Below are 12,230 nucleotides of genomic sequence, written 5' to 3'. Positions count from 1 at the left end.
ACCGCGAGTGGTGCGATGGAGCGAGCTGGCGATAGTTGAGGGAGGCACCCCCGATTATAGATCAACAACCGCGCGTTGTGGCCGTGGCCGGTCGGGAAGCGTGGCCAAGTCGCGGTTCGGGATGGGGTCTGGCGAGTAGAGGGGACCTGGGGACAAGAAAGGTCGCGCTTGATCAGAACCGGCGTTGTGAAAGGGCGCAGGCAGGTGCGGCGCGGAAATGGAGAGATGCGATAGAATGCAAAGTGATGTGATATGATGCGACACGACACGACACGGCAGATAGCCAACAGACACTTGCCTGAACTGGTTTTCCGAGTCTTCTCGACCAGTCGACCGATCAATTGAATGGACGGCGGGTGTAGTCGGAGACGAAAATTAAAGTAGGGGCAGATGAAGGCCAAATGGCTAAGCAGATATCCTTCCGACTCTTTTCTGTCCGGCTTCTGGTTCTCTCGCGCTCTATCCAGTGTCGTGCAGCAGCAGCAGCAGCAGTCGTTGTTGTCGTCCCGCTCATTCAGCTCTGGAGAATGTCCCTAGGGGATGGGTACGAAGCAAGCAGACAGGGTGGTGCGGTGCTGGGACTTACAGGAGGGAATTGGAAGGAAAAATGGGCGCGACGGGGAACGGGGGGGCTGGTAAATGGGCGGAAGGTCAGGTTCGGGCTCACCCTTCAGAAAAAAAGATCAACCGCCAGGATAATTGATAGCGCGACTGGCACTGGACAGACGGGATTTGGAGCTTGGGCGGGTTGCACAACGAGCCACGAACCACGGCGGTGACAATCAAATATTGCCCGAGTGAGAAAAAGACGACTCGGGAGTACGCACGTATGTACTCACTTTTTCTTCTACTTCCCTTGCTGCGCTTTCTTCTTCGTTTTCTTCGGCCAAGGCAAAGAAGGGGATTGATGGCACCAGAAGGAATTCCGTAACGGTTTAGTCGTTGAGGGCGGTTTGCGCTGGGCTTTCGCTCCCGTCTTTTTGCTCTGTCAGGCCGCCTGGAGAACTGGGCCTGACTGGCTACTGGCTCTGTAGGCGATAGGTGGTAGGCGTTAGAAAGGTACCTGAGACTGGCGTATGATTTGTAAGGCGTGCCGGGTTAATGCTAATTGTCTCCCACTATAAGAGGCCAATTCGGTAAGGTCGGATCGCAGACAGCTGCTGCGCTAGCAACAAACATCAAGACAGGACATTAACGCAGGAGAAGATATGGGGGAACAAAGAAGCATGGGAGGTGGTGAGGTTAGATAATAGGGAAGGTGGGTGAAGAATTTGGGTTGATGCTGTGTGGGCTCAGTCAGTGAGCATGAGTGCATCCATCTAAGTCCTGGCTGGTTCTGTCTACAACTGACGGTCCAACTGCCAACAGCAGCGCGGGTGATGCGGCCAGTACTTTCACAGCCTTCACTTCAGGAGAAGCACCTAAGGAAGTACATTTAGTCGCATATACCACTACCACCACCACCACTACTACTACTACTACTACATAGTCGCCACTACGGGGCCTAATATAAGCTACATGAAGATGGTTGATTCATGCCTACGGGCGCATGTCAAACAGCCTACATGGCGTACACATCTACGGTTGTATATCCATAGCAAATGGCGAAAGTAGGTCCTGTAGCCAGATATCAAATGGATTGATCGACTGGAACCAGATGGATGGGGGGGAGATGAGACAGGGCAGACAGCTTGCATGCTCTCAGAAAGCTTCAAGGAGCTTGGCCGGAAACTGTGCGCATTTTTCAGAACGGTCAAGGCACGGTTTCACAGCATTAGCGCCGTCATCTCTGCGTAGCTCTCATCATGGTATCCACACTTCAGGCCGCTAAGGCAGCAAATAGTCTTGGCAACACCACATCAAATTTCAGGTTCGTGATAACGAGCTACATACATTTGGACCGAGGAGTCTTCTGGAAGCCTCAAGCAATTAGGTAAGAGCCTTACTCCGTACTACTCCGAGAGACAGAGATTGATTGTCATTAATTGCGCCGCAGGTAGCCTTGGTCCAGATACGGCTCAATCTACCGGATTTTACGTGGCCACAGGTCGGTGTTATTGCATCCTACATCATGCATCATGCTGGTGCGCAGAGAGAAAGAGAGAGATGTCGCTAAGATTTGGAGCTCTGATGCACGAGGTGCGGCGTCTGGAACATCTCCAACTCCGCTGGTAGAACATTGGGGGTAACTTCTATCCTTCTTATTACAAGTACTAGGAGTATGAGTAAGGTAGCAAGGAGATCGTATTACTAGGTACCCATTGGGAACATTCAGGCATATCCAGGATATCGTAGGCAGCCATGCGAACATTCACAATTGTTGAACCGGCGGCTGGTATAATCGAAACCTCATATCCATCCTCCAACGTCCTCCTAACCTTAAATCCGTCTTACATCCCCGACGTCAGCAGGTCAGCAGACACAACAGTTTTTCCCGCCTTCTTCTTTTCAAACCAGGCTCCTACCATAGGTACGCACATGCATAAGTGCTATGTTGAAATCCGAGCCGCATGCGCTTACAGCACGTGTATGTATGTGCAACGTCAGTGGCCTCTATCTTTATACAGACGATGTCAAAAGCAAGAAGCCAGCAGCCAAGGGGCAGAGAGCTTGAGAGATAACAACCAAATGGTTGACGCGCATAAAGATGGATACCCCACGCATTTTAGCGATTGCTTCCGCTTCCCTTTACATATTAGATCATGCCATCAAATGTCACGATATATGTGGGTGGTGGGAGCATCCATCGGGGTGCTGGGGATCGACACGCGCCGTGGTTCTGGCCCACCACCCACTTAACGTTAAAAAAGGTTGTGATTCCTAGTATCTTCCCAGCAGAGAATCAAGGCTTGCAGGCCTGTTTGGTATCTATGTAATGAACCCCCTCCTCCCGGGTTTTCTCAGGGCCCTTGGGGGGAATATGATCTTCAACTATTGGATTGGGGTAAGAGATATACAAATACTGCGTTTCCAATAGTTTGCTTTATATGTCCCTTTCTTCAACGCATATACATGCATACAGTTTACAGTCTATGTAGCGATCGCATCAATGGGAGGAGATCATTTGCAGTTGACCCCTCCTAGTGACATGACTAATAACCCCCAATGTGATAAAGATGATGATGTGCATGCAGCGTAAATCCGGCCAGCCCCCAGTTCAGCCTTAACCAGCCTGGAGTATCACCAACGCAGGTACCATGCATCTTAATCGCTGTTCAAAATTCAAGAAGTGCCCCCCGGCCAAAATTCACAATCAGAGCCAAGTAGCTGCCCCAGCTATCGCCCGTGTTGCCTATTCTGGCAGGAAATAGATTGAGCTGCACCAGGGATCCGCACATACTACGAGTCATCAATTGCTCCTGCAAGATCCCGCCGGGTGCTGAAGAGCAGAAAGTGGACATGACGGGGACGGGGATCGGCAGGAAGCGGCGCGTACCGCTAAACATATTTGCTAAACAGAACTACCGATGTCGCGGGAGGGCTGAGGTTGGAGCAGGTCCAACATATGCACTAGCAATCCGCAATAAGTCAAGAGTACGTAGGTGTTAAGGAGACGCCACCAACCCCAATGGTGCCGAGACATACTGCATTTGAGACGTTGAACTGGTATTTTTGAGCGAGAGATATATCTCACATACTAATGCTTATCGAGACGACAGACGCCTGATGCTAATCGTTCGATGGACGCCACCCGAGGAGAACTATCGGCTGCATGCATCTGCGCTCCGGGATGAACTTGAGGCGCGTTTTGCAAAGGGTATATGCAGTAAATATCCACAGCTAGGAGACACCCCTCCCCGGTCTAGCATCGTCTCCGTCCGCATTCAGACGGCATGCCCCAAAGGCCAATGCTCCAGATTTTGTATATTGGTGCATCGTACTTTTCAATACCAATATGACTGGCTCTTCTTGTATTGCGCGAAAGTCGAACAAACGCCATTTACTTCCCATACGCGCCTATGATTTATTCTAGTCATCCTCCGGAGGAAGCTCGTCCTCGATATAACGGATCAGGCTTATCCGCATTTCGGTGGTGTCGTTGCCTCGCAGCACATCGCTAATGAAATGGGCTTCAACCTGCATTTGCACCATCTCCAGTGCACCACGGAGCACACCGCAGAAGATGTTGGAATACCAAAGTTCGTCTTGTGATCTTCCGTCATCGGGGAGCTCTACGAAGTCGGCTAGTGGGTTCTCCTCGAATACTAGGGAGAACTGCTTGCCGTCACCTGTCCAGTTCGTAATTGTCGGGGTGATGTTGAGGAATATCTTGAATCCGACCTAGAGAGAGTATATGAACCCAAGTAAGTTACTAGCCTCGTGGATCTCGCGCTGTTCATCGACTAACCTTCGCTATCATTTCGGCCGTTTCGCGAAAGTTGGAACACCGTCGCATGGTGTTGGACTTGGCGAGATAATCTTCGATCAAACGCAGGCCGATGTTGTAACCCATGCGGTCCAATTGCTTGTTGACCTCGACGTAGTCGCTCTCAAAATCCTTACATAGTTGCGCAACGATGGTTCCGTATGTGAGAGTCACCAACTCGGCGTTGACCTTATCAATGCGGCCTCTGTGATTCGTGTGTTAGGCGAGCTGCGATTATATTCGGTGGACCCAGCTGGGAGACTTACTTCCAGATCCTATATGGTAGTGGACAGTCAGTATCTTGTTAATCATATTGGGGTTTTGGTATGCTCACTCTTCGCCCACTCGGGCTGCCTTGTTTGCGGACATGCTCGCTCGACGAGCTTGAGGAAGTGGAAGCGCTATGTCATGAATGAGCTAAACAACAGTCCCCGATCATAGACATAGACAAGTCAACGCTGCTATTTTCAAGAAACGAGGGATGCACGCGTGTCCCCGATGTTGGACCATTCGATCATTCAATGGCGTACACTCGTCCGGCACAGTGGCAGTAATTGAAGGCGGTGAGAGATGAGATCGTGGGGGCCCCTCTTACTACATAATCTACTTACATAATCTGACGGTGGTCGGCGGTCAGTGGAACCGAGCTCAGGCAGATCCCACTTTAGTCGGCCGAGGAATATCTCAACCACCGACTTGTTTTCTTTGCGACGGCGGGAGCTACAAGCAGGTACGCATTTGAAGCTAGGATACGTCGAGAGAGAGCTCAGTTGTTTGCAATCGACAAAATACCGAAACCTACTACCGCGATTCGACAAGAAAACGACGGCTCGCTCGATGATAAAAATATAATAACACGCGTCGAAACTCACCAGAACATCCTACCTCTTGCCAAAGACACTCATCTCGCCACTTCCTTCCGCCTGCATTTCCAACCTCGAAGTATCTATCGTCGAATAAGTCACAACCAGCAACATGTCCGAGAAGCGCCCTCGCCGTCCGTCTGATGACCCTGGCGGTGCTGGTCAACTAGTCGCGAAGAGACAGAATTTGGGAACAACCACAACCCTCGCCCGCAGGGACGGATCTGCTGCTGGAACGTTAATACAAGCTGTATGTGGAAAGTGACGATGCATTGCGCAACATTGAATGGTAATATTGACCTACTCAAATAGGCACCGCGCACTAGTAATCTCGAGGGGCCATTGATGGAGCTTACCGGTCACGAAGGCGAGGTCTTCGCCGCAAAGTTCGATCCCCGAGGTCACCTCCTTGCGTCGGGCTCCATGGACAGAAACATCATGCTCTGGAGGGCTGGGGGCGACTGCGAGAACTATGGTATGCTCAGCGGGCATAAGGGAGCGGTTTTGGATCTGCAATGGTCACGCGACTCGGAAATCCTGTTCTCTGCCTCGGCCGACATGCATCTAGCGAGCTGGGACTTGACGTCAGGCCAAAGGATACGCCGTTATGTTGGCCACGAAGAGATAATCAACACTCTGGATATTAGTAGACGAGGAGAGGAGTTGCTGATCAGCGGCAGCGATGATGGGACTATTGGAATATGGGACCCCCGTACGAAAAATGCCGCCGACTACATCGAGACGGATTTCCCTATCACTGCGGTAGCAGTATCGGAAGCCGGAAACGAGATCTATTCGGGTGGCATTGATAACGACATCAAGGTCTGGGATGTGCGGAAAAAGGCTGTCGTATACTCGATGCTTGGTCACAACGACACAGTAACGAGTTTGAGGGTATCCCCTGATGGCCAGTCCCTCTTATCTTTCTCACACGACTCCACCGCCCAGACCTGGGATATTCGGCCTTTTGCGCCTACGGAACGCCACCTTCGCACCTTTGATGGTGCACAGGTTGGCATTGAGAAGAATCTGATGAAGGCCAGTTGGGACAAGAGCGGCAAGAAGATTGCTGCCGGTGCTGGTGATGGTACCGTAGTGATCTGGGGCAGCGACACAGGAAAGCTGCTTTATAAACTTCCTGGGCACAAGGGTACAGTCAACTGTGCCGAATTCATTACCAATGATGAACCACTCAGTAAGCGCTTTCTCATTCCCCTCTTGGCCGAGCGGCTTGCTAACACACTTGCAGTTCTCTCCGCTTCTTCGGATCGCAGATTGCTTCTGGGCGAATTACGATGAAATAGTCGTGTGTATTAATCAACGGCACGCCAGTTGATGTTGCCTCACTCAAACAGGCCCAGGATTGTCCACGGGGAGATGAATGGAAGTCTAGGCGAATTCCTATAGCGCGTGCAGACGGCGTGTCTACCAAATCAGGGTCAATTTTCCCGTCGGATCCATGTCAGGATACTCGGATTCTTGGCAGCCCAATGTCCATGGAAGTGTCCATAACACATTATATTGTGCCATCAACGGCAGGTGGGAAGATGAGCAGCCCTCATTGGGTTTGTGATTCCTTTGTGAGGGAGTAAGATGAACTGGAAGCGGAACAGCTGAGCATTGCATTCGGTACGAGATGGAGCAGAATCAGGAAATGCACGAAGCTCGCCGAAGGTGGTCCATACTGGAAACATGGACGGCATCTACCATCAAGTAGTACAGTAGATTTATATACCCCATGCGACTCCTGCACGGGAGGCAAGGTTGGATACCACACAGAGTATGCTTGAAACACGACGATAAAGTTCATCGGGATGTGCTTCTAAGCGTCAAGGACCAGGACAGTCGGCGTTTGATTTCGTGCTGATATGGGTCCTGCCATCTTGGTTGTGTTGTTTCCGTGGGCATGGAGATGGAGTTGTGAGGAGCGGAGCTATGTTTAGACCATCTCAACTTCCTCTTGGGACGGATGGTTGCCCGAGCCTTGACATCATTCGCGTTAACGTTATTCTCACTACTACCTGGCCGCTGTTCATGCCAACAGGATTGAAATGATACATACATTCATCGTATATGTATGCATGTGTTACGCTTGTGGGAATGAGTGTGTTCTCTAATGAACGAGGGCGCGAGCTATGAACTATTCCTGGCATAGCGACCCCTGCCGACCCCTGCCAGTTAAGTCATCAGCCCAAGAATCAGCCCCGAGTCGAAACACGGATGCCGCCAAAGCCCCCCTGCCAGAACCCTGCAACAAGTCTCATAACAGACTCCGTCCGTCACAGATTCTTCCCATTGCAACCAATCTCCTTTCTAATTGGTTACCGGGCAAATGCATCGTCGTCGAACAACCCCCTTTTTTTCTCGCTTTGCCGTCCCTCCCTTCTACCCACCACCCCCTGCTCACGCTTTCGCGTCTCACAGCCCCAAGCCGCCCCCCTCCAGTCCAGTCCATTCCCAGGGAATGGCCCTTTGGACTTGCTCAGGGCCCATCTTGGCGACGCCGAGCCGCGGGACTAGCAGACCAAGCCTGCTTGGACTTTAAGCAACCCCAGGTTTGATGCATCTATGATCTTTTATTTGTGCCATCCATGTGCCATGCTTGCTTGCATGCTCGTCGGCCGTGTCGTGTTGCCTGTCTGTGGTCCCGAAGTGGTTCCATTGCGCAAAGGCGTAAGCCGCAAAACCAATGGTTGCCAAGGTCCAAGTTCCCCTTCGCTCCAAAAGCACTGGTCCTGCTTGTTCTCCCGACACCTTTCCTAACTATAGTACATACCATACCATACCATCTTACACACATCTTCTTTCGTCGTGAACTAATAAGTCAAGTTTCTCCATTGCCTGGTTACCTCCCCCCGTTCTTGGCGTTTCCTGTCCCTCTTTTTCTTTTCTTTCTTCCCTCTTTCCCTCGTTCTTGCCCTTGTCGGCCAACCGTTTCCTCTCGTTTCTGTGCCGTTCAAGGTTTCCAGACTGGCACCCTGTAATCCCACACCACATCCCACCCATGACGGACGAACTACCCTGCCTTTGACATTGACTGATACCTTTGCGGGCGGGCGGTTCTGTTCCTATCCTATCCTATCTTATCCTTCCGACAGTCGTTACACGCAACAGCCGATTGCTATTATACTTACTCACCCTCCCCATACACACATAGTTCCCTTTGACACTCGCTTCTACTTTCCCACCTTGTGTGTGTAAGTGTGTGACTGAACCTTGCAACCGGCCGGCTCTGGGAGCCCGACTACATTCAACTCTAATCTTCTTTTCTTCTTCTATACTTTATTTCCTGTGGGATCGAAAGGCTTGTAACGTGTGTGACCAAACAAGACCCCCCTTTCGTTTCGATCTCTTCGTTCTTTCCCTCTTCTCGACTGGCTCGAACTTCACTCTTTCAAAAGGAAACAAGCCACACGCAAACACAAACACGCCTTGCTTCATAGGTTCTAAGACAATTCATCAACACATCCGGCGAGGCGAGCTGCAGGTACCCGACACCCCTCGACACCATATTGTTTGGCAGACCCGAATTGGTTCGCTAGAGAGCTTCAACCCTGAAACAGGTCCAAGGCGATATACTATATTCCAACTCGCGTGTAACCAATCGAGCCGTGTCTTGTTATTGTTATTCCCTATCCGCCCACTGGTCGTTCAAGTTGTCTCATTGCCCATCTTTCCTCCGGTCCCGCGATTCACTGTCCACCTTTCGAATATATTCACGACATAGCATTCCGGCTACCGAGCAGCCTCTTGAAAAGGACGCTGCACGTTGTTCAACGATTTGGGAGCATGTTGATTTGCACTCCCAGTTGACACTGATTCTGATCATACCGAAAGGCCCTGGCCGATTGGTAACGGTAATATGGTTCTTCCCGGATCCAACATGTTCCGCCGTGGGACGTCGACACAGACATCAGAAGATGTGGAGGCGCAACGGGACAGACGCGCGCCAGAAATGGTCGAGAGCGGCGGCGGCCAACAAACACAGTCAACGACAACAAGGACACGGCGGCTTTCACTAAGACTCCCACGGTTTCCCAGCGGCGGTAGACGGACTGGCAACAACAACGAGAATGGCAATGGTGGTGGACATGAGTTTTCGAGAACACGAGCCGACAACAACGGCTTCGAGCCTGGCGAGATCGAAAGTCCCAAGTCGCCAAGATTCAATATCAACCTCACGAACATGCCCTCGACGCGCCTGCATCTACCGAACCTCGCCCGCACCTGGACCAGAGGCTCGTCAGGTCCGCCCACCCAACCCCCGTCCCCGCACGATTTTGGACAGCAAGGTGGCGATGGTGGCGGCGGCCCTATGTCGTCCATGCAGGAAGCCCGGCCTCGGCCATCGATGCAACAGCAGCAGCAGCAACAACAGACCCAACCCGAGCTATTGCCTGTCGTCGAAGAACCTCAGCCCGCCCGTACGCGCAGCAACGAACAACGAAGCAGCTTCATGCGACGCTTCCGAGGGGCAGATCCAGCGGAGTTGCACCTCGCGGATATGGCGGATCGGGGCCGGCAACGGACGCGGCGTCATGGTCATACAAATGGGTCATCCTCTGGCAGGCACAGTGACCCTGCCTCGGGTCACCAACCTCCCAAGAGGTTTCTGTACTGCTTCCCCTGGGTTAAGAGTCGGCGCGTACGCAATCAGATTCTGCGCTGCTTTGTGTCAGGCATGCTCCTGATTTCGTCCTTGGCTGTCTGTAAGTTGCTGCTCTCCCTTCGGTTCCTGGATATCTATGATCTCGCCCAAGAAGTGCTGACCTTGCCCACTAGACCTGGCCCTGAGCCTCACGAAGAATATCACTAACAGCGAGTTCACCATTTTGCTGATCCTGATCATTCTGGCCACGACCATCTTCTTCTGCCACGGCCTTATCAAGTTGTGCTTGTTCGTCATGCGGCCTCAGACTGCCGAGGAACAGGAGCGCGCTAGGTTGCCCAACATGTTTGGTCCGGGCGGATACGCCATTCCGCGGCGCCCTATCCGGGTCGTCCTCGCCCGCGACGAAGAAGCCGCTGGGTTGGAAAGTGAGACGAACAAGTTGCAGCCGCCGGCCTATGGTTTATGGAGGGAGAGCGTGGTATGTATTCTTTCTACACCCCTCGGTCGCGAAGACTGCCGTCCCCAGCAATTTCTAATCATCATCTCGTAGCGTGTCGACCCTAACCGTATATACTGGGCCCGCAACGAGCAGTCGCCTCCCCGCCCCCCGACTAGTGGCACGCGCGGCACAGCTGAGGGTGAAGAGGGTAGCAATAGCCACGACAATGCCCGGCCCACGACCGCCAGACCGCCTTCGTACGCATCCGAGGACGGCGTCGCCTATGTGGTGGAGGCCCGGCCGCGTTCGATGGCACCCCTGACTGACGTCCCTCTTCAGCCTCATCCTTCCGAGGCCGAAACGATGCCGCACCGACCTGCTTGGTGAACAACGAGATGAGATGATCATAAGTATACCACACCATTTCTCTTCCGACTCGTTTCCTGAAATGGGAGTCGACAAGAAATGAACTGTTGTATAAGTAGAAATGGCGGCTTAAAAAGAAGGGTGCTGTCATGGTGGTAGTGGGCTTGCTTGTGCGCGTACCGATGGGGGTTCGTGCAAAGAGTTGTCTTTTTTGTCCTTGTGAACTTATTATCTGTCCCACTCACTGTCCCTCCCTGGTTTTCTTCCCTGTTGGAAGTTTTGTTTGTTTGTCTCGTATAGCATTGGCGCTGGCGGAGTCCTTTCAAGATGAAAAGAGGTCGTGGTAGAATACACATACAGCCTGTATTGAGGAATTGGTTTGCACAGCACCCCTTTAGTATCGAATGAAGACTGAATAATTCTGAGAAAGTTTCACACAAGTGCGATTGCTAGATTCTATGTTAGTGGTGGTAATTCCTTCATATACTGTGATCCAGGATTTGGAGTCGGGCGGGCCTGGAAGCACACGTACACAATGAGCCTCGCCAAACTCAATTATGTTCTTGCGCGTAAGAAAGGCGGTAATCAGTGTCTTTCTTCCTACAATATACCTATCTTGGCTTGTTTTGAGTAGTTGATGATGCTGAGGCTGTCAGATATATATCTGGTACTAATACAGGGGAAGAAGAGGTGCAGTAATTTCCAGAGGGTTTCGGTCAAGTACATGCTCTGAAGAGGTCTGAAGAGACTAAATGAGATATACTTTCGTCCTATCGCTTTTATCTGAAGTTTCCCCGACAACACAAGCCAGAGAGCAAGCATAGTGCGCCGACTGATGAGAGGTTGACAGCGTGCGGTACAGCATACAAGAGCTACGACAACAGCAGAAGCGATATAAAGTGAAGCTGGTCATCAGAGATCTTACAAGCATTCACGGTAGCTGTCACTGCCTGCCCTGTACTTCAACCACATCACCAACATGAACTGCCCGAGAGTCTGATCGAATGCCATGGTAGCTACGGAGTACTTTCGCATGTCTTGTCGGGTCTATTTGGGGCGGCTGCAGTACGCAAGGGGCCAGGTGTTTGCTCATCAGCCGCACACCCAACTAGCACCAACGCAGTTATGGATCATGCAAATAGTACGGGGTGGATATTTTTACATTATGGCGTCTATCGCAAGCTATTTACGGTTGTCTGATATACAAGGCTTTGCCACGAACAATAAGTCATCATGTGTACGTGTCGTATGATTACAGGACGATGACAAGTGCAACAGGTACAGCATCAAGTACGGATGAACCAAGCGAAACGATGGACGTTCCGCAGACCTCTATTTAGCACATCACTTGGAGAACATCCGGTATCAGGTAGCAGCACAACTAGAGTACTTACAAACATCAGCGTTGAGTGCTTGACGTATGGTCGTTGAGAGAACACACTGTGGTGACTAGGAAACCTGTAGTAATATTGGCCATGTCAGCAGCTGGCCAAGTTGAGTTTTTGCTTTTTCAATAACAAGTTCAAAAAAGAGATTCGCCAATATTCAGAGACTGTGTAACATGGTTGAAGTTCTCGGTCTTCG

General features: G+C 51.4%; 3 protein-coding genes across 3 annotated transcripts; 2 read left to right on the top strand and 1 right to left on the bottom strand.

Moving 5' to 3' along the window:
* Positions 1–3,969: 3,969 nt before the first annotated feature.
* Positions 3,970–4,735, bottom strand: PG998_004920 (trafficking protein particle complex subunit 3; the record flags this gene model as incomplete). Its single annotated transcript, XM_066871738.1, has 4 exons — positions 3,970–4,281; positions 4,349–4,571; positions 4,633–4,641; positions 4,701–4,735. The coding sequence occupies 4 exons, from the start codon at positions 4,733–4,735 to the stop codon at positions 3,970–3,972; spliced, it is 579 nt and encodes a 192-aa protein (XP_066731835.1).
* Positions 4,736–5,341: 606 nt separating this feature from the next.
* On the top strand, positions 5,342–6,528 carry PG998_004919 (uncharacterized protein; the record flags this gene model as incomplete). Its single annotated transcript, XM_066871737.1, has 3 exons — positions 5,342–5,479; positions 5,542–6,424; positions 6,479–6,528. 3 exons carry the CDS (start codon positions 5,342–5,344, stop codon positions 6,526–6,528), a joined length of 1,071 nt encoding a protein of 356 aa, XP_066731834.1.
* A 2,563-nt stretch (positions 6,529–9,091) lies between these two features.
* PG998_004918 (uncharacterized protein) lies at positions 9,092–10,667 on the top strand (the record flags this gene model as incomplete). The annotated part of the gene is made up of 3 exons (XM_066871736.1): positions 9,092–9,938; positions 10,012–10,319; positions 10,392–10,667. The coding sequence occupies 3 exons, from the start codon at positions 9,092–9,094 to the stop codon at positions 10,665–10,667; spliced, it is 1,431 nt and encodes a 476-aa protein (XP_066731833.1).
* Positions 10,668–12,230: the final 1,563 nt, after the last annotated feature.

Source organism: Apiospora kogelbergensis (genome assembly GCF_038363985.1).
Source record: "Apiospora kogelbergensis strain CBS 113332 chromosome Unknown utg000003l_segment0_segment0, whole genome shotgun sequence".
NCBI classification, from domain to species: Eukaryota; Fungi; Ascomycota; class Sordariomycetes; order Amphisphaeriales; family Apiosporaceae; genus Apiospora; species Apiospora kogelbergensis.
Note: the sequence above shows the minus strand (reverse complement) of the source record. Positions and strands in the feature narration are given on the sequence as shown.